We start from the raw sequence: 22,890 nt of genomic DNA on the forward strand, positions 1-22,890 counted from the left end.
ATCTCTTTAGAGCCAAAGTTCTGATACCAAATGATAAAGAGAAGTACCTCAATCACGTATGAGAACCCTCCTTTATTCTAGGTGAACCCCCACAACAATAATAAGAATAACCCCCAATAAACAAAATGATAACAACCCCAAGAAAGCTAAACACATTTGGCTTGGAAGATTGATCGATGATCAAGAAGAAAGAAGAACTTATTCGTAACTTCAAGATTTCGAACTCACCACAATCTAATTGATCAAACTAGATTGAAAGTTCCAATACATGCATTCTAAACACAAGAATACAAAGAAAAAGCATAACGTTTGAGAGAATAAACTCTTATGAAATTTCATTCAAATTCAAAGTGTTGTTCTTTAAATGTAGAGATTACAGCCCTATTGGCTACTCTAATAGACACCATGAAAGGATGCAACCTTTCACCTACATTGGCTACATTCATCTAACACCCTTTCAACTACTCTAATAAATGTAAATTCATAACATTAATTAAATATATGGGATGTTAATAATGTAAATGAATTTAAATTTTTAGATTCATGATGGCTTTTGGATGACCAAAGGATTCTTGGAGCTTCAATGGTCGCAACTCTTCACCATTGACTGGAAACTTATCTTCAAAGCAAGCATTGAATCATTCTAGAAGTCTTTTAACTCAAGCTCATCATTGGTTTTTGGGGCATAATAATTGCCTCATGATTAGATTGACTTGGAAAGCTCTCCCATGGATTTTCAGCATGAGCTTCGATTGAGCTAGCTTCATTTTTCTCTTGTAACACTTCGTGTTATCCTATGATGGTCAACTTCTTATCACACACTATCAACTCCTACTATTTGACTAAATATATAGGGGACGTTTGAGGCATTGTCGGTTATATAATATGTAGTTATTATGGTCAATGAGTTATGATTGAGTTTGGGGCGCAAACTATTTTAGTTTGGATAAGAAATAATAAATATTGTAACAACGAGAGAAAGGAGAGATGAATAGGAAATAATAAACATTATAATAATAAATACTACAACAAAGAGGAATTTGAAATAGTATTGTTGTAGTTAATCGGGGGCATTTGGGGCAATGAGTTAGTTATATAGTCCAAGATGTTTATAGTTGAGTTACGATAGTTTGTGTTTGGGTGTAGATTATCTTAATTTGGATTATAATAGTATGTGTTTGAGGTAAACTATTTTAATTTGAGAAGAAAATAGTAAAAATGGTAGCAAATAATAAAAAAAATGATGAATATAAAATAGTAAAAATGGTAATAAATCGTAAATACGGGGGTTTTGAAATAGTGTTGATTGTAGCTAATTGGAGCAAGAGGTGATTATTATATTTTGATGATAACCCTTGCTCCAAACGCCCTCTCATAGGTTATAATAGTTGGAGTTAAATTACATTTTAGTCTTTATTAAAATTTTTAACTTTAAGAAAGTATATAATAGATCCATATTTGTTTTTATTTGGTTTTCAAATTTTAAATAATGATGAATAATTATTTAAACATTGAACTTTGTCCAATCGGTCTTGAAATGTTTAATTTCTTTCAATTAGCTCATTGGGAAACTGCCACATGGCAATTTAATTTTTTTAAAAAAAATTTAATATCCTTTTAAATATGTAAGTAAGGGAGAGCATGTTAGGTACTGCCTATTAATAGTCATAGTATTCCAATGGAATAATGCAACCCTAGCGGCCTGACGTGTTCACACTGGCATGGTCCACTCAGAATTTCCTTTTGAATGATGGCGAAATTTCCATCCTTTGTCTTCTCTTCTCTTACTTCTCTTACTCAAAAATCAAAATCAACGTTTCGTGGTTCTTCTGAATTTCAGCTGCAAGTTCGAAGAAATTATTAAAACAACTTTCACGAAAGTAAATTGCAATTTTTCATCAATTCTCAAATGACTAAACTTTCGTTTCTACCTAATTTCCATGCCTATTTATATCACTTTGAAACCTCATCAGATATCCACCATCACCAATAACAACTATAACCAATCCTTTTCTCTTCCACATCCTCCTCCACTTCTCACCATGGACATTCAACTTCCTTCTTGGCTTTTTTCTTATGCAGCTGCTTGGATAGCCACTCTGGCCCTCCTCCTCCTCTCCCGCCGTCTCCGCCGCCGCAAGCTCAATCTTCCCCCCGGACCGAAGCCGTGGCCATTGATCGGAAATCTCAACTTGATTGGCTCTCTGCCCCACCAATCCATTCATGAACTCTCCAAAAAATACGGCCCCATTATGCATCTTCGTTTCGGGTCCTTCCCTGTTGTGGTCGGATCCTCTGTCGAAATGGCAAAGATTTTCCTCAAAACACATGATCTCACCTTCGTGTCCCGCCCCAAAACGGCCGCTGGAAAGTACACTACCTATAACTATTCCAACATTACTTGGTCTCAATACGGTCCTTACTGGCGCCAAGCTCGGAAGATGTGTTTGATGGAGCTTTTCAGTGCTAGACGGCTTGATTCTTATGAGTATATACGCAAGGAAGAAATGAATGCTCTGCTTAAAGATATTTACAAGTCCTGTGGTCAAGTGATTAAGCTTAAGGATTACTTGTCTACAGTGAGTTTGAATGTGATAAGTCGGATGGTGTTGGGAAAGAAGTATACGGATGAGTCAGAGAATGCGATTGTTAGTCCAGATGAGTTCAAGAAAATGTTGGATGAGTTGTTCTTGCTGAGTGGTGTGCTTAACATTGGGGATTCAATTCCATGGATTGATTTCTTGGATTTGCAGGGTTATGTGAAGAGAATGAAGGCGTTGAGCAAGAAGTTTGATAGGTTTCTTGAACATGTGTTGGATGAACATAACGAAAGGAGAAAGGGAGTTGAGAATTATGTGGCTAAAGATATGGTGGATGTTTTGTTGCAATTGGCTGATGATCCTCATCTTGAAGTTAAACTTGAAAGGCATGGAGTCAAGGCGTTTACTCAAGTAAGTTGCTCTCCTTTTCAAATAATATTAATGCTCAACAATCTTGGGACTCTCGAAGTTCACTTTTTTTTTTTTTTTTTTTTTTTTGTAAATATGATTTAAAATTTTTTATACTATGTAATTGGAGTGAGGTGCAAAAAGATGAATTGACTATTTGATGAACTCAAGTATTGCCTCATGCCAAATTAATTTCTAAACTTTACCAAAAAAAAAAAAATCATAGATATTTTTTTTGTCAAATGTTGAAAATATTTTACCTTTCGTAGCTAAAGTGACAAGTGATAGTGACAAGTGAATATAACTCAAAAGTGATTGATGAATACTACTTCCCTTCCCATGTACTAGTAGTAATCCTTTACACTTCATAAAGATTTAAAAACTAGCAGCAATCCACCGTTAGAATATTTGACAAAAAACTGAGGCTTGAAAGGCTATTAAGGGAGCCATCGGAGTAAAGAGCTGGTTATTATATAGTCTAGATTATTATAATTTGGTTATAATAGTATATGTTTGGGGTGTAGATTATTTTAGTTTGGATAATAATAGTTTCTGTTTAAGGTATTAACTATTTTAGTTTGAGAGAAAATAATAAATACTATAGAAAAGAATAAAAGAAATGATGAATGTAAAATACTAAAAACTGTAGTAAATAGTAAATATCGTAGGAAATGGGGGTATTTTAAAATAGTATTAACTGTAGTTAATTGACGAATACAAAATAATATAGCAAATAGTAAATACCATAATAAATGAAGGTTTTGAAATAGAATTGAGAAATACAAAATAATATGTATGGTAGCAAGAAGTGGTTATGATAGTCCTTGGATAATCTTTGTCCCAAACAGACTCTAAATAGTTGACTTGAAAAAAAAAAATTTGAGGTCCCAATTTCCTTAAAAGAAATTAAAATGAATTTCTATTTCATTGGTAATTTAAACTCAATGACAGTATGACCCCTTTCAAAAGAATCAAAGTATTTCTTACACACTAGCTTTTTTTTTCCCTGTAAAATTGTAACTATCAATGCTTTAATAATAATAATTACTATTTTTTCAAAAAAAAAAAAAAAAACTTGCAGGACCTTATAGCAGGTGGAACAGAGAGCTCAGCGGTGACAGTAGAATGGGCAATGTCAGAGCTTTTGAAAAAGCCAGAGATATTGAACAAGGCAAGAGAAGAGCTTGATAGAGTAATCGGAAAGGAAAGATGGGTAGAAGAGAAAGACGTTGTTAATTTACCTTACATCGATGCAATCGCCAAAGAAACAATGAGGCTTCACCCTGTAGCTCCAATGTTAGTGCCAAGAATGAGTCGAGAAGATTGCCAAATTGCAGGGTACGACATAGCCAAAGGCACCAGAGTGTTAGTGAATGTATGGACCATTGGGAGAGACCCAACAGTGTGGGAAAATCCCTACGAATTTAACCCAGAAAGGTTCATGGGAAAGACCATTGATGTGAAAGGCCAAGACTTTGAGCTTCTGCCATTTGGGTCTGGAAGAAGGATGTGCCCTGGATATAGTCTTGGTCTTAAAGTTATTCAGTCAAGTTTGGCTAATTTGTTGCATGGGTTTTACTGGAAGTTGGGTGGAGATATGAAGAAGGAAGATTTGAATATGGATGAAGTTTTTGGTCTCTCAACTCCTAAGAAATTCCCTCTTGATGTTGTGGCAGAGCCTAGGCTTTCTCCTTTTCTTTACTCCATATAAGCAAGCACCAATACTTAAAGTAAAGGAATTGCTCTAGTTTCTCTAAGTCAATCAAAATAATTCAAATGAGAAGAGATATCATATGGTTGCCAATGTGAAAAATAGTAAAGATAGTAAAATGTGAGTTTGTTTGCTTTTTCATTGAGTTTAGTTTGTCAAGTAGGTGATAGATATCTCTATTATCACAACTGATCTGTTACTTAACATTTCTGTTCTTCAGTTGTATATTTTGTTATACGTTTTGCCTCTATACAAAGAGATGTGTGCTTCGTCACGTTATTCAATGAAAAGAATTCTATTTTCTGTGATCATTCAATCAAACAGACTTGTAGGATGTATGGTTAAAAATCTTTAAAATATAAATTTATAAATGAATGTACATTCGATTAATTTGAAAGTAATGAAAGAGATAAAAGACTAAAAATTTATATATGTTTTATTTGGTTAATTTATAATAAATAGAAAATGCATTATAAATTAATAAAAATTGGCCATTAGCCAATTAAGCTCTAGCAACTTCCTAGAGGGAGTTTAAAGCAACTTAAAAAGTATAAGCTGGAATAGTCTCGATGATGACTTTAATAAAAATATATTTTTCCAACTTTTGAGAACACATGACCTTTCCATCCTTAGAATCGAGATCATGATATAATTCAAGGTAGTGATCGTTCTACGACATAATCTAGATTAATATTTGGTTCTAGCATTAGTAACTACAATATTTAGTCAAACTTGAAAATCAATACTCAAAATGACGACCCTTAATGCATTATACTAAAACTCGAATTCATAATTCGTACACTTACTGTTTTACATGGAAAGTAGGGTTGAAAGGAAAAGTATTAACAAAAATATCATGATTTTTAGTGGGGGGGAAATTGTGTACCTGGTAAACGACTATGGTTTAATCTAGTTACCACCTCGTGGACGCTAGATGGTTGTAATATTAGCAATGTGGACTTGGTCAAAAGACCAAACTCGTGGACAAGGTCTATGATTTTAGTTATTTTTCTCTGATTTTGATTTTTTTTTTTTTTTTAACTTTTAACTAATAATTTTCTTCTTTACTTGTTTTGTTCTTGTTCTTTTATATCATACTCATTTACCAGATTTAGTGTCTCATGATAAAATGTAATTTCATTAGTTTTTTAATTTCAAAATAGGAGTTCACATAAAAGTTTGAATTACAAGTCACTCAGTTTTCCATAGAACAGTCATCTTTGTGTGCCTCTAAAGTAGCTTCACCTTATTGCCATTATCGTCTACGACGAATAGGTCTTCGATTAGTGTCAACAAAATTGAATCGTCTTGTCTACTAAATAATACTTTCTACATTTACCAAGGGTTGGTTATACATTGAATCCAACTCTGGTAAATTGTGATGTACTGAATACTGTTGTACATCTTGGACAAAATTATTTTGTATGATGAAAAAAATTAATACTAAATAATGTTCATATCGTACATTTGGGAAACTTAATATAATAAAACTCTTACCATGCAGTAATAGTAAGCACTGTTAGGTGTGATAAATCATCTCAGGATTGAATCGTATTAGGAAAAATAGTCATCTGATACAGCTGGACTATTTTTTATTTCTCCCTGTGCACAACGATCAATTATATAAAAAAAGTCCATTACATAACAAAGTCATCAATAACCCGTAGAGGAAGCACCTAAGGTATGTTGTGGACAAGTAAACTTGTTATGTCCTTTTCCCTAGCAAATTGTACATCAAACTTTTTGTCTAGCCTCTCCCTAGTCTATTTCATTATGAATTTACGTACTTCTATCGTTTCCAAATAATTCATCAAGTTCTACGTCAATATCACTATCCCCATTATTTCTAGGTTCAAGAATGACTAAATCTTCAAGACACATGATCCAATCCTGATCATTCACATGGAGACAAAATTATCCGATCCTGATCATTCATGTGGAGACAAGTGAGCAGGGGTATCCTATATAAAGAGCTTGTATAAGACCGGACCATGAAATAAATAGTCTCTCTTTATAACACTGTTGCTAGAAGAGACTTACATTTCACCAGGATGACCATAGGTGACGTGATATGAATCTTGAGTGAGTCATGAACTCCTACCTATGAGAGCGGTCCTTTGATTTGCATGGGTGTGAGTGGTCAGTTTCGTCAACTTAATATGCTTATCATTTTGGGGATTCGTTTGATTGGGGAGCTGGAAACACGGCTACACAAGAAGAAATTCATTCCTTCCCGATCTTAAGAAAAATAGATAAATTGCCCCTTAACAGCTGATTCTAGGTCTTGAACAACGAGGTCTCAACCTCTCATTGGCTCAATAGGTGTTAGTTTATAGTTAGACTATAAATTGTTTGTTCATTAGAGGAATCAGTAGTACATAAAGAGTTAGATGTAACTATAAGGGTAAAACGGTAATTTGATCCAAAATTGATCCAACTGTAGTTATGAACAATTTGTGAAGGATCAACTACTATTGACTGGTTATGTCCATGACGCAAAAATATATATGCAGTGTGAAGAGTACAACTATCGGTCTTTAGTGGAGTGACCAGTAGTTAATGAATATTGATTAATTAACTTAAATAGTTTAATTAATTAATCTCATATCATTGGAGCTTCTAATTTGCAGGTCCATAAGGTCTCCATGTTAGCTCGCTAAGGATAGTAATGAGGAATTATTTGAATCGTTCAAATTACTTAAAAGAATTTTACATAAAAATGATTAATTTATAGTGTATTCTGATACATTATATAATATGATTTATTATAGATATGATCTATAATCCAAATTATATAAGAGAGGTATATTTGAATGAGATTAGAATACTAAATTCATATGAATTGGATTCATATAAAATTACAGTATTAGAGAGATATATTTTAATGAGATTCGAATATTAAATTCATATAAATTAGATTCATATAGAATTACAGTATTAGATAGATGTATTTGAATCAGATTCAAATATTAGATTTATATGAATTGGATTTATAAAGAAATATATGCATATAAGTACGTGATATTTATATGTTAATTAATTAACTCTATATTAAATATGATCTATTATATGGTTATTTAATTTATATGTTAATTGATTAATTAATTAACAAATGATGGAAAATGGAGGCTAGTAAAATATGTGATATTTATGTTAATTAATTAACTCTATATTAAATATGATCTATTATATGGTTATTTAATTTATATGTTAATTGATTAATTAATTAACAAATGATGGAAAATGGAGGCTAGTAAAATATGTGATATTTATGTTAATTAATTAACTCTATATTAAACGTGTTTTGATATATAGTTATTTAATTAATATGTCAATTGATTAATTAATAGTTAGTTAATTAATTGACAATTGATGGAAAGCAAAATCTTGGAGAGGCGATTACGCTCTCCCTATAAATATACCATTATAGCCCATTTAGGGTTAAAAGATTTTTGTGAAAATTTGCCCTAGCCTCCACTCTCATATTCTCTCTTTTCTACTCTCTCAAGAACATTCCTCAACCTTCATTCTCTCTTCCCAGGTGTTACAACCCACACATCTAGTGTTGGGAATGTCCTAGAACTCGCAGTTCGTGTTAAATATTCTATTTATCAATAATAATAAGTTGTTAATTTTGCATTCTATTATGAAAATCCAATAAACATATCCATGGCTATAGTCTGAATACTTTAACTTTATGTGGTGACATAAACAAGATCAAGTTAACAAAATATAACCGGTCTAATAAGTATATGGATGAAATTGGGTATCTCATCCTGGTAACACTATTGGATGCGACCCACTTTGTAGTTGTTACAAAGAGTTGTAAAGTGCTACAAACGATATGATCCACAGATTGTTCATGTTGAAACATGTGAGTGGGGGCATCCTATGCAATGATTTTGCATATAGACTGGACCAAGAAAATAGTCACTTTTATTTATAACGATAGTTTACTGTTAAAATTGACTATTTCATTTATTAAGTAACCTAGGTTAACTCGATCTTAATCCTGAGCTAGCTATGAACTTCTGTTTGTTCGGGATTATCCTTTGATCTGCAAAACGGTGAGAGTAGTCCAACAACACTGCTCAATAAGCCTCCCATTTTGAAGATAAGACCGGGTGAATAGCTGAGGACATAGCCCTGCAAGATGGAATTCACTCCTACCCGATTTAGGGTTAGCAGATTGGTTGTTCTCTTAAGTATTGATTCCAGGTCTTAAACAATCGGGGCCCCGCCTTCTCATGATAGAGAAAGGACTTGATTCATAGGTATTATGAATCAAAATTGTTCATTAGACAGTCGGAACTTAAGGAACAAGATGTATTTACAGGGATAAAATGGTTATCTTGACTCAACTGTGATTACGAACAACCTGTGAATGATCGAATTAATGATTATGATTATATCGAGTGGACATAATATATCTATAGTGAGGGAGTTCAACTATGGGTCATAGTAGAGTGATCCATTAGTTAACGAATGGGGGTTAATTCGGTCTAATAAATTTAATCAATTAATCTTGGATCGTTGCAGCCCATGATCTATAGGTTCGCGAGGTCCCCTACTAGCTCGTAAATGGATAAGCTTTAGAATAGCTTGATAAGTTAATTTGAAACGTTCAAATTAGAATTAAACGGAATAAGAGAATTTATATTTAAATATGATTTAAATATATGAAAATGGATTTGTGTAAAAATTAATTTATTATTTGATATTAAATTAATTATAATTATTTATTAATTTTATTGGAAAATTAATTTATGAAATTGATTTTACAAAATTTATAATATTTTCAGTTTTAAAATCAAAATTAATCTTGAAATCTTTTTCCATTACCATCTTCAACTTGCTCACACAAACATCACTTACTTTGACTTCAATTACTCATGAGCTGCATCTCATGCAGTGATCTTCTTTGCATGTTCACCTGCAATAAATAAAGAAGATTGGAGTGAATTTAAGGCATGCATTCAAAGAGATTTTAGAGAAAATTTCGTGTTGAAGAAAGTGTTCTTCAAACAAACTGGTGTAGTAAGCTTCTCCGTTGTTTTCCATCGATTCAAACTGTTATTGAGTCCCACAACTCATTCTAAAGCTCCTAGAGGATAGTGGGGAAGATCATGAGGTGGTTCACGGTGAGTTTTGGAGAAGACAACTGTTGAGGAACAAGATCTTGAAGAGTTCTACAAAGGTATGACTACAAACTCTCTTATATTAGATGAGCATGCTTTAGTTTCTGCCAACATTAATGAATTAGAATGCTTATTGATCCTTGTTGCTTCCGCTGCATGTTGATATACTCTTACATCTAGCCCCTTGGAATCCTAGAGCATAATGGGGAAACTTTTGTGGTGGTGTGTTTGTTTGTTGAGATGTTCAATCTTGAAGAAAGGGGAATCTTCAAGGGTGAGTTCTATTCTTCTCTTTCTTCCTCTTTTGAAGCATGCTTAAGATTATTTAATGTTTATCCTATATTTATGAATTTGTTCACTGATTTCTGTGTTCTATAAAATCAATTTTCAAATTGCATGACGATTACATGCTTCCATGGGAATCAATTCCCTTCAAATATAACACAACATAATGAAAAAGAAAGAAGAAAAAGAAAGAAGAAGAAGAAAACTCTATAAGTTGATAGAGATTGAGAGAAAATGAGGAATAACTTGAGATTTGAGAGTTAGCATAAGACAAATTTTCTAATATAAAATAGAAAATGTATTTTTTAATAAAAAATTAAGTATGACGTCAACTTTATTAGAGAGACCTTTAGTGCTACTAAAAAGCAAATCTCATGACTAAATTGTTAAATTTGAAATCTTCTAATGGTAACATTGTTCGCACGAGATTTCAAGAGAAATTTATTTCGTGGAACTTGAACTATGTATTTGTATTAATTTTGTAGAAAGTGAGTACAAACTCTAACACATAATACTTTGATGCTCTTAAAATAAACTATACTTTTTAAGCTGGTTGATCTTTTTGAATGATCGGCCTTTGGGCTTGTTGATCTTCTTGGATATCGGCCTTTGGGCTTGTTGATCTTCTTGGATGATCGACCTTTGAGCTTGTTGGACTTCTTGGATGATTGACCTTTCGACTTGTTGATCTTCTTGGATGATCAACCTTTAAGCTTGATGATCTTCTTGAACGATCGGCCTTTGGGCTTGATGATCTTCTTGAACGATCGGTCTTTGGGCTTGATGATCTTCTTGGACGATCGGCCTTTGGGCTTGTTGATCTTCTTGGAGGATTAGTGTTCGCACGAGGCTTCCGGATAAACTTGTTTCGTGGAGTTAAACTTAAGTTGGTGTTGATGTTGATGCTGATTTGATGCGATGTGATTCGATCTCTTGATCCTCTGATTCTCTCTCGGTTGGGTGGATGTGCTTGACTTGAAGAAGAAAAGCACCGAACGTTCTTGAAGTAGAAGCCTTGTAAGAGTGTTTGTGTCTTCAAGAGTCTTCTGTCTTCCAGGAGTGCAGCTTCAGGAGTCTTAGAAGTCTTCTGCTTGTTGATGAATTCTCTCTGGGCTCTCTGAATGTAAAATTGCTTGTAGAACTTCAGTCTTCTGAATGCTTGTATCTTCAAAGGACTCCAGTCTTCAGAAGGCTTGCATCTTCAAAGGACTTCAGTCTTCATAATGTTTGTATCTTCGAAGGACTTCAGTCTTCAGGTGTGGTCAACTTTAGGAGTCAAGGAGTCTTCTGATTGTAGAAAATTTCTTATAAGCTCTTTGAAGTATAGAATTGCAGACCCCTCCAAATGAGGAGAGTTTGAGTTTACAGGTGGACTTGGGTTTGGTTGATCCATAGGTCTGGCCTTTGGACTCAATTAGTTGGACTTGGGCTTAGTTGTTCCATGAGTTTGGCCTTTGGGCCCAATTAATTGGATTTAGACATGATTTGACCTTTGGTCAAATTCACGCTTACTTGGAGTTTGACCCAAATAATAATATCAAATTGGGCCAAATTAATCAGATAAAATTTGTCTTAACTTTAATTTAGAACATATGTCAACTCCTAATTGAACCCAAATTTAATTATTTAGAATTTCGTCATTAATTTAGTAAATGACATGACAATTTGTGATTATCCAAAATTTCTCATTCAACAAACATAAACCAAATCTCATGACTGTAATTTTTTCATTGATAAATAATTAGATTTACCAAATAACTTCAATGGTTAACATACCACCAAAATAGTTTTTTATTTCTATAATTGCAATCCTAAACGGGGTTAGTATTTTTCCTCCCTAATTTTTTTCACTAATACCGAATGCTAATTTTCTTTAACATTAACTAATAGCTAATAGGAGTAAAGATTCTCTCTTTTCACATGCTTGGATGGGGTAAAGATAAAGAAAAAAGATTATTATTTTATTTCAAGCACGAAAATAGCAAAATAAATATTACTAAACCTTATCTCTCGATCAATAATCCCCTTCTCTCTATCTGTAATATTTTCAGCCAATTTACGGGAATATTTTTTTACTTATATTCACATTAAATTATGCGTTATTTAGTTTTTAGTTTTTAAAATTTTAAAATCTTTAATTTTTTTTATTATTTATTTAGACCAATATTTTTAGAAACCAAGCTAAAATTTAAAACTAGAAAAAGAAATTTTTAAAAACTTGTTTGCATTTAGTTTTTACCCTTAATAAAAATGCAAATCATAATAAGAAAATGAATTTAAAAAACTAAAAAAAAGAAAGTCGTTAGTTTTTTTTTTTTTAAAAAAAAAAACAATTCTACTAAAATATGGTCAAGTAAATATTGTCGGTTACATTTTTTTTCCTTATTTACCCTTGTTGTTGTATAAGAGATATTTAGATTAAATATTCATTAAATCTTATCAAATATCGATTCCAAAATTCAAATGCTTGTTTATAAATCTACAACTTTTTCTTTTCATTTTTTTAGACAAATCATTTAACCCCTTCTCCCCAATTGTTTTATGAGAAGTTCCTAAGGGCTCATCTACGTTTTTAATAATAAATATAGCTTTTCCTTTCGACGGGATATGATATAGTTTGTATCTAGAGAATGTAGTATTGCGATTCACGTTTCCCAATTTTCTAAAGAAATTATGGTTTTGGATTGGAAGGAAGATTTTAGGTTTGTGGTTTCTTCAACAAAGGTATATTATACATCTTGTTTTAATTTTATTGTCTCATATAGTTTCCTTTCTTTTCCCTTTCTTCTAGGATTGTTTATGATTAAATCTTAACATTCATATATACTTATGATTAATTTATGTTTTTGTTTTTTTCACTCCTCATTTACAGTAAACTTGTTTTCCTAAGCAACACAAATAGAAGGTAAATATTATACCAATTTCTACATAGCTTCTTACTTTCATTTTCATATATGTAGATTTTTAGTATAGGGTGTTTATGTAGTTCCATCGACGATTTTTTTTAATATATATTATTTCCATTATTTGAATGACTCAAATAGTATGGGTAAAAGGTATTTGATAACTATTTTGAATATAAGATATTTGTTTATTTTATGCATAAATTTTGAGTTATTAATTACAATTAAATATTCTTGATGATTAATGTTACTTTTTTGGTGAAAATAAAGTCTAAATTTTCTACTTTTCAACATTAATTTCTAATTATATATATATATTTTTAGATTTTAAATCTCTTCCTTTAGTTTTGATTGCGTGTGATATTATTTTTTTTAGAATTAAGGATAGATTTTGGTGGATAAGTTTGTTAGATCTTGTTTTAGATTATTAGTTTTCTTTTTTAAAATACAATATAATTATAAGAATTAGATTATAGGGGTATTTGTGTCCATTATTAAAATTTAAATAATCTCAAAATTAGTCCTTTGCCGTTTTAATAAAGAAAAATAGGCTGGACCAATTTTCAAAATTATCATTCTGTTAAAAAAAAAAAAAAAAACTACAAAATAGGGCTTAATTATTAACCTTCAGAATAAAAACAAATACAATCCGAATAAAATTCCAAAAATGTTTTCTAAGAATAAAATAACAAAATAATAAACTAGATAGTAAATAAGGCTTGATTGATAAAAAACCAAAAACGCAATGGAATAAAAAGGACAGCTTACATTTTGTTCCACCATACACATTCATCATGAGAGAATTAAACTAAATCTGAAAGAAATGAGTATTATTTTCTTGCCTAATTCTAATAAAGTAGTAAATAGAAGTTGAAGATTGGGCAATTAGTCTCCCTATTGATAGTATTCCCACCATTCATTTTTGTTTTGTTATCAACCATTCTTTTTAGGCGTTTTCAAATTCCAAGTTAATTTTTTCAAAAAAGAATCTAGGACTTATGTGATATCCATTTAGATGCCATTCTATGATTATTTGATTTTTTATTTTTAAAATTGTGTTTGTTTTCTCACCATTTTTTTTATCATGAATTTTATATTTTAAACATTTGGATTATTAGTCAATTTTTAAAAACAAAACAAATTTTTTTAATATTATTTTTTAGTTTTTAAATTTTGGCTTTAATTTTGAAAACACTTCTAAAATATAGACAACATAATATAGAAATCAATAAATCAAAGTGATGTGTATAGTCTTAATTTTCAAAAATTTAAAAAAAAACTTAAAGCCTCGTTTGGTAACCATTTTGTTTTTTAAAATTAAACCTATGATACTACTTCCACCTCCAAATCATTTGTTATCTACTTTTCACCCATGGTTTGAAAAACCAAGCCAAATTTTGAGAACTAACAAAAGTAGCTTTAAAAAAAACTCAATTATTGTACTTAAAATTGTGGATGAAATAGGTTTTTTATAAAAAACAAAAATAAAAAACCAAATGATTACCAAACGTGTCCTTATAATTACCAAATAGGGCCTTAGTTTTTTAAGCTCAATTTTGTAACCATTTAGTTTTTTTTTTTGAAAATTAAGCATCTAAACACTACTCCTACCTCCAAATTTCTTCCTTTCTTATCTACTTTTTATCAATGGTTCAAAAACCAAGCCAAAAATTGAAAATTAGAAAAAGTAGCTTTTAAAAACCATTGTATTTAAGAAAAATGCAACTCATTATAAGAAATAGAGAGAAAATAGACTTAATTTACAAAAGCAGAAAACAAAAAGGGAAATGGTTACTAAACGGGACCTTAGTTTTTTGTTTTTGATAATTAAGCTATAAACCTTAGCTTTACCTCGAAATTTTATATTTTGTTATCTACTACTCGATCTTCACTAATATTTTCAAAAACCATGCTAAAACAAAAGACTAAAAAATAGTTTTCAACGATGTAGTTTTACTTTATTTTTAGAATTTGATTAGAAATTGAAGTGTTTTTAAAGTCGAGAGAAAATAATCCTAAATTCAAGAACATAAAAAAAAAAACAAAACAAAATCATTGAGACCATAGTTTTTAAATTTTGATTTTATTTTTAGAATTTAACTAAGAATTCGGAATTGCAATTTTCCAAAATAAAAAGCCTAATAACTATATATGAAATGGAGGCTAAATCATGAAGAAGAAGCTTTGAGATTGAAAAGGTAGAGAGATTTATGAAGTTGTAGCAAGAATACTGGAATGAGTGGAGAGAGAGACACCCAGAATTGGAATTGCAAAAGAAGTCTCCATGAGAAGCCTGTGTTGATATGAGTCAGCAGCATACCCATATGCTCCTCCTTCCATTATATCCTTCATCAAGCTTGTGTAGTACTTTTTAATCTTCTTCACCATGGCTATGCATTTCACTTTCACCCATCTCAGTCTTATCTTCCTCAGCATCCTCCCCCACGCCACGATCCGCCCCGATCTCTTCCCCCCGAGCCGTGCCACGGGCATTCGTCGCCTCCGAAATTGAATCCCCCGACGCATCCCCCACCGCAGCCCCGCCGCAGGCTGCCCTTCTCCCTGCTCATAGCTTTGAGCCATATTTTGATGGAGAAGAAATAGAGAGAGATGTGTTTGGAGAGGCTGATGAACTAGAACTTAGGCTCAATATATGTGCATTGCAATTGTTTGTACTAATATTAAGATAATATACATTATTATTAGATCATACTTATATTCATATACCCTTCAATATATATGTATATATATTTCTTTATTAGTTAAGAGCCAGCTTTGATGTAATGTAACTCCATAAAATGGAGTTGAAAAGCTTGATTTGATTTTAAAATATTGTTTATGCATAGAAATGTATTTTAACTTATTCCTAATTTTCTAAATTATTTGTAATATTCTTATTTTCAATCTTCGACTATTTTATTTTATTTTTTATTTTTTAAATTTATGTTGATCTGTACATGTCAAGTGGACCTTGGTGGATTGTATATAAAAATGAGAGGGCAAATATGCTTTTGGTAATTTCTTAAAGTTTCAGTTCGATTTTATTTAAATCTACGTATTTTCATACTCGTTGTTAATTCATGAAAAATACTTAAAAATATGCCGTTCCTTTTTAAAATTGATTTTTTATTTTATTTTTAAGAAAAAATATCTTTTTGGTCTATAAGTTTGGGGTATAGTTTCTATTTAGTTCATAGGTTTTAAAATATTACACATTTAGTCCTTAAGTTTGAGTTTGATTTCAATTTAGTTTTTAGGTTTTAAATGCTATAATTTTACCATTGATATTTGAATTTGACTTCAATTCGGTCTCTATATTTCAAGATTTCCACTCTTAACCTCAATTTTTCTCTAAATACTCATTTTTCGTCTTTAGAGCTATTTTATATTAATAAATTAAAAATCATTTAAAGAATTGTAATTAATTAAGTTTCACTATTTTTGTGACTTTTAAAATTAAATTTAAAATTCCATTTCATAATTTTTTAATTAATTAATATAAATTGACGTTAATTATTGAAAATAAGTATTTAATGAAAAATTGATATTAAAAATGTAAAATTTTGAAATTTACGAACCAAATTGAAACAAAACTCAAATCTTAAGAGATCAAATAGAAACTAAAGTCAAAACCTATGGATAAAAAGATATTATTTCCTTACTTTTATTATATTGAAAAGGGAGTCGTGAATTAGGTACAACATAATCGTCGACCTTAATTCATGAAACTCAATTTTCTCCGAGGCAAACAATATAGAAAGGTAGAATCTTATTTTATCATTTTGTTAATAGTTGATGTGACATTTAAAAATATATCTTAAAATTAAAATTGAAGTAAAATTTCAAAAAATATATATGTTTTCTTATTCATTTTCACTTGTTTTTCATCCTCTCGTCATTATCGTCTATCATTGCTGCCTCCGAGTATGAAAAAGGAAGAAATGGATGGGAGGAAAGAGAAGAAAAAGGACGACATTGAAACTATTTTTTTAATTTTAGTTTTAAAATATTATTTTTAATAAAGAAATGCAATGCCAACTTAATAAAATTTTAAAAAAATGAAATTTAGTCAGCTTTCTATTGGTTATAATAATAAAAAAATGGCAGGAGAGGAATTTTTTTTTTTCCAAATCTTAAAAAGTTATGTTGTCGGATTTGAAAAAACTCACAAACATAGTGTTTGGAGTGTTAAGTTAGTTATCATAGTTTGTGAGTTATAATAGTCCGTTGGTTATAATAATTTAATTTGTTTTTGCAGTACAGACTATTTTAATATTGCTATAAAATATTAACATCGTAACAAAGAGAAAAAAACAAAATGCATAGAAAATAGTAAATACTGTAACAAATAATAAAAATGGTAACAAAGAGGGATTTGAAATAATCATACTATAGTTAATGGTAGATTAGAATACTTAGAAACACCAACTATTATAGCTGGAGTCCCAAACATGAAGTGGACTATAATAGCTCACTACACCCAGTTGAAGTTGAGGCCTAAATAATCCTTTGACTTGACAGTCGTAGATTAAAAAAAAAAAAACCATTGCCATATGTATAGTCTTTTTTTTCTTTAGAAATGATAATTAAAAGAGAAAGGGAGACAGAAAATGTATACATTATTAAATCGCACCTCCAATGCACATATAAATAATTGAAACAATATATAAATAGAGAGATAAGATAATAATGAGTAAATTAGAGACTTCAAAATCATAAAATAATATTAATAGAATATTAAAAAGGTTGCATTATTGGGGTTGATGGAGCTTTGTGTGACTCACATGGTGATGTGATGCAACATATATACATTTTCCAATTTCATTAATAAATTTGATGATGGGAATATATATTATGGGATAAGCTCTACTTCAAATGTGTACACAACTTTGCCTCTTTATTCTCATATTATTGTTCTTATTATTTACAACACTATTTCTTCTCATAATTGGTTGTAAACGAATCTTAATTCAATTGGGCCTCAGATCCTATCTCATTTTCTTTACCAATAGAAAGGTGTGTTTTGATTAATTTGTTTGTGTGTCTTTTTAAAAAATGTTATATTTTTAATCTTGTGAATTGAGTTTATTTCTATTTGATTCATAAATTTTAAAATGTTATATTTTTGTCTTTAAATTTAAGTTTTATTTCAATTTGGTCCATATGATTTTAAAATTTGTACGTTTAACCTTAATTTTTTTTTTATTAAATATGCCCACTTTTAGTCCTTAATACTAACGTGGATTGATTAGTTTAAAATAATTAAATTAGTTTCCACTAATTTTGCATCACAATGATTAATTCAACTTAATTTAAAAAGTTCACATCATAATTATTTTAAATTAGTTAACTGAAAGTTAACGTCAAATTCTATAGTGAACATTAGCAAAAACTCAATAGTAAAAGTGCATAATATTGAAATATATGGATTAAATAAAAATTAAATTAAAAATTATAAATATAACATTTTAAAATCTAGATACCACGTGGAAGTGAGACTCGAAACATAAAAATAAAAATTTAAGATTTAAAATTTAGAGACGAAATAGAAACTAAACTTGAAATCTAAGACTAAAAACATTTTGCTAATAATTTTATTTTAGGTCAGAGAGGAGTTCAATTTTATGGGTAAACTTATCCCACTAACCTCATGTTATTGAGACATCCAAAGGCCATGTTGACTTGTTTACAAAATCTCTTTCCATTACACCTTTTTTTGTATCTGAGAACCAAACTCTTGTATCAATTGCAAGCATTTATTTGAGGGTGATAATAAACCAATTAGTGTGTATTAATGGATTAGTTTTTAGAAAATCTACATTCTGTTTTATGTTTTCAGATTCATTTAATTCAACGAATATGTGTTTTGCAACAATCTAAATTCTATTTTTGAAAATCATTTTCGAATTCTATGATCGAATGGTATAAATTTTGAAAACAATAATTTTATGTTTTCATTGTATCTAGATTGAGTTTTGAATTTTAAAATAAAATAAAGACAAAAACACTTAGAACTACAATATGACATGTTATAAACTAATTAATTTTTTGAAAAGTAAAGTATGTATTATGTAATATATTATCAAATAATAATTATAGAAAAGAATTAAGATAAAAGATATTTATAAATAAACTAATAATATTTATTGTTAACTAATATTAGTGGATGACTACAACAAATTTTATGATTTATAAATATAATATCAATTACTTAAATTATAATCCAGTTTCTGAATCTGCTACCAAACACATATCTGAAAATATGAATCCGATTTCTACCAATCAGACCCTTAATAATTCAAACTAAATGAGAAATTATTTCTTCAAGAGAATAAACGATATTGTTGATGCTAGAATATAGGTGGGAAAAATGAGTCTAACCTTTTAGTGACAACAACGGTAAATTTGTTTGATAGAGAGAAGAATGTGACTTACATAATATTGAAGAAATTGGCACAAAAAAGAAGAGAGACAATCTTGGAAAAAAGAAACTTTTATTTAAGAAAAAACAAAGATGGACACTTTCGAGATAATACTTTTTTACTCTCTAACCCTCACTCACTTTTCTTTGCTAACTCTCTAAACTTTGCTTTCTTTCTTTCTTTGTTTGCTTTACAAATGAGGACACAACTTCTATTTATAGCCATGAGACCTTGGAGTCCTAGTAAAACTATATCTCTAGATTATTCTTAGGCTCTAAATATCTAAATATTTTGTTTATTCTTATTTAAAGGAATTCTCGAATTCCTTAACATAAAAAAAGCCTAGGATATTTCTAGACTTTTATTTGAGATATTTATTTACATACTTCAACATAATTCTAGAGAATTTTAATTTACATAACTATGTCATATAGTAGATACTTCAAGAACCTTCTAGAATAGTTAGTGTGATCTTCTACTTCAACACAAAATAGGAAGTGCACACCAGGGTAGTCCTTGCTTACACATGCTCTAATGCTTAAGTCAAAGAGTAAATGAGGACAACAAATTTTCTTGAATGGAAAGTAGACTTACATCGTCTGAAATTATAATGATATATTTATAGATGATCCTTCATCTCACTGGATCGGACCATGTGAGGAGCATGCCCAATTAATCATCTTGCTAGCTAGGCTCTTTGCCCTATGGATCAAATTCTGGCCTTAGGTACTACCTCTGACTCGAATCCTATTGTTGTCTTAGGATTTTTATTATTCTTCTTATTATATGTGTTAAATGTAATAGAAAAGGTAATAACTAAAAATTTAATTCTAATATTGGTCATTATGAACTTTTTATTCCCTAGTCAATACATTTATTCCTTCCCTTAATTAAGATTGGATATTCAGAATCTCACTCCCACATTTATTCTAGTTAAAAAAAAAAATTCAATAAAGTTTTTATTGTGAAATTGAGGAGCAGAACGAGAACATGGATATGGAGAAAATATAATATAATAATATTAAATATATAAATTATAATATAAAATAAAATAACTAAAAACATAAAATAACTAAAATTATAAAATTGGATAATATGTAAATTAATGGAATTTTGAAGTGGAATTCTCACCAATGTATGTGTAATTTTAAGATTCACCAAATACATTATTTTTTGGCAAAGTGGCAAGTAAGATGTGAACTTACATGGATACCAAATATGAATAATTACAAGGCATATGGACAACATGAAGGATGACACATAGCTTTGGGACACTAAGCAATGGACATCTATTTATTATTATAATATTCATAATACTCCCCCTTAGATGCCTATATATGAAATATGTCTCGTTAAAACTTTACTAGGAAAAATCCAATGGGAAAAAATCATAGTGAAGGAAAAAGAGTACATATTTCATATAATAGATACTCCTAAAAGAATACAATATATTTACTCTCCTCACAAAAACATCACTTAAGATCTCTGAGTCGAAACATTCTGATGTTGTACACCATTTTTTCAAAAGTTGTGGTTGGTAATGCTTTTGTAAATAAGTCTGCCAAATTATCCTTCGAACAAATTTGTTGTACAATAATGTCGCCATTTTTTTTCAAGATCATGAGTATAGAAAAGTTTCGGTGAAATATGTTTTGTTCTATCTTCTTTAATATATCCTCCTTTGATTTGGGCTATGCAAGCTGTGTTGTCTTCGTATAATATTGTTGGAAGATTTTTATTAGGAGACAAGTCAGACGTTTCATGAATGTGCTAAGTCATTAACCTTAGCCATACACATTCTCGACTAGCCTCGTGAATTGCAAGAATTTTAGCATGATTTGAGGAAGTGATCGTTATAGTGTGGTTCATCGATCGCGATGATATAGTAGTTTCTCCACATGTGAACAGATAACATGCTTGAGATCTAGCTTTATGTGGATCAGATAAATATCTAGAATCTGCATAACCAATAGATCAAAATTTGATTCATTTGAATAAAACAAACCCATATTGATTGTTCTTAAGAGATAACGGAGTATAAGCTTAATTCCGTTTCAATGTCTTTTTGTAGGAGAAGAACTATATCTAGCTAATAAATTGACTGAAAATGCAATATCCAGTCTTGTATTACTAGCAAGATACACGAGTGCACTAATTGCACTAAGATATGGTACTTCAGGGCCAAGAAGTTCTTCATTATCTTCTCGAAGTCGAAATATATCTTTCTTTATATCCAATAAACGGACTTCCATTGGAATATTTAATGAATTTGCTTTGTCCATATAAAATCTTTTCAAAATTTTTTCTTGTATAAGTTGACATGAATAAATATTTCAACTGCTTCAAATCAAGGAAAAATTTTGTTTTTCCGAGATCTTTCATCTCAAATTCTTTCTTAAGATATTCTATTACCTTTGAAAGCTCTTCAGAAGTTCCAATTATATTCAAGTCATCAACATATACAATTATATAGCAAATCCCGATTTTGATTTCTTTATAAAAACACACGTACATATTGAATTATTTTGATATCATTCTTTCAATAAATATCCACTCAAGCGATTGTACCACATCCGTCCTAATTATTTCAATCCAAATAGTGATCTTTGTAATTTTATTAAATACCATTCCTGGGAATTTGATGTATATGTTTCAGATACCTTAAATTCTTTTGGGATTTTCATATAAATATCATTATCAAGAGATCCATACAAGTATGTTGTGACTACATCCATAAGATGCATATCCAAACTTTTATACACAGTTAAGCCAATTAAATATCTTAGTGTAATTACATCCACCACTGGAGAATATGTTTCCTCATAATCAATACCAGGTCTTTGTGAACTTGTGCAATTAGTCTTACTTTATATCTTGTGACCTCATTATTTTAATTTATTTTCCTCACAAATACCCATTTGTAGCCCATAAGTTTAACACCTTGTAGTGTTCGGACTACTAGTCCAGAAACCTGACGTTTTGAAAGTGAGTTTAATTCTGTCTCGATTGCTTCTTTCCACTGAAGCCAATATTTTCTATGTCGACATTCTTCAACATATTTTGGTTTAGAATCCTCACTTTCAGATATAATATCAAGAGCAATATAATATGCAAAAATGTTGTCAATAATTATATTAGTACGATTCCATTTTTTTTCCTAACATGACATAGGTTATTGAAATCTCATTATTATCTTTAGGTATTTCATCTTCCTCACTAGTCATGTCGAGGATTTCTTCATGGGTATTTACATCCTCAACCAAATCTTTTTCACTATTAATTATTTTTTGCTTTTGAGGATTTTTTTTGGAACCCACTGGTCTACCATGCTTCTGGCGTGTTCCAGACTCATCAGTCACAACTTGTTGTGTTGATTTTTGATGAAACATTTGCAGTTGTATATGTGACCTAGTTACTTTCTTTGCATTTATAAATGTATCTGGTAATTGATTTGCTATTTTTGTAAATGAATTATTTTCTAAA

The 22,890-nt window shown here is 30.1% G+C and overlaps 2 protein-coding genes across 2 annotated transcripts; one reads left to right on the forward strand and one right to left on the reverse strand.

The window, feature by feature from the left end:
* Nucleotides 1–1,936: 1,936 nt before the first annotated feature.
* LOC120068854 (trimethyltridecatetraene synthase-like) lies at nucleotides 1,937–4,975 on the forward strand. Its single transcript, XM_039020497.1, has 2 exons — nucleotides 1,937–2,951; nucleotides 4,030–4,975. The coding sequence occupies exons 1-2, from the start codon at nucleotides 1,941–1,943 to the stop codon at nucleotides 4,657–4,659; spliced, it is 1,641 nt and encodes a 546-aa protein (XP_038876425.1). The 5' UTR covers nucleotides 1,937–1,940; the 3' UTR covers nucleotides 4,660–4,975.
* Nucleotides 4,976–14,370: 9,395 nt separating this feature from the next.
* LOC120080455 lies at nucleotides 14,371–16,429 on the reverse strand. Its single transcript, XM_039035144.1, has one exon. It carries the CDS (start codon nucleotides 15,566–15,568, stop codon nucleotides 15,194–15,196), a length of 375 nt encoding a protein of 124 aa, XP_038891072.1. The 5' UTR covers nucleotides 15,569–16,429; the 3' UTR covers nucleotides 14,371–15,193.
* Nucleotides 16,430–22,890: the final 6,461 nt, after the last annotated feature.

Source organism: Benincasa hispida, chromosome 1 (genome assembly GCF_009727055.1).
Source record: "Benincasa hispida cultivar B227 chromosome 1, ASM972705v1, whole genome shotgun sequence".
Classification (NCBI taxonomy): Eukaryota; Viridiplantae; Streptophyta; class Magnoliopsida; order Cucurbitales; family Cucurbitaceae; genus Benincasa; species Benincasa hispida.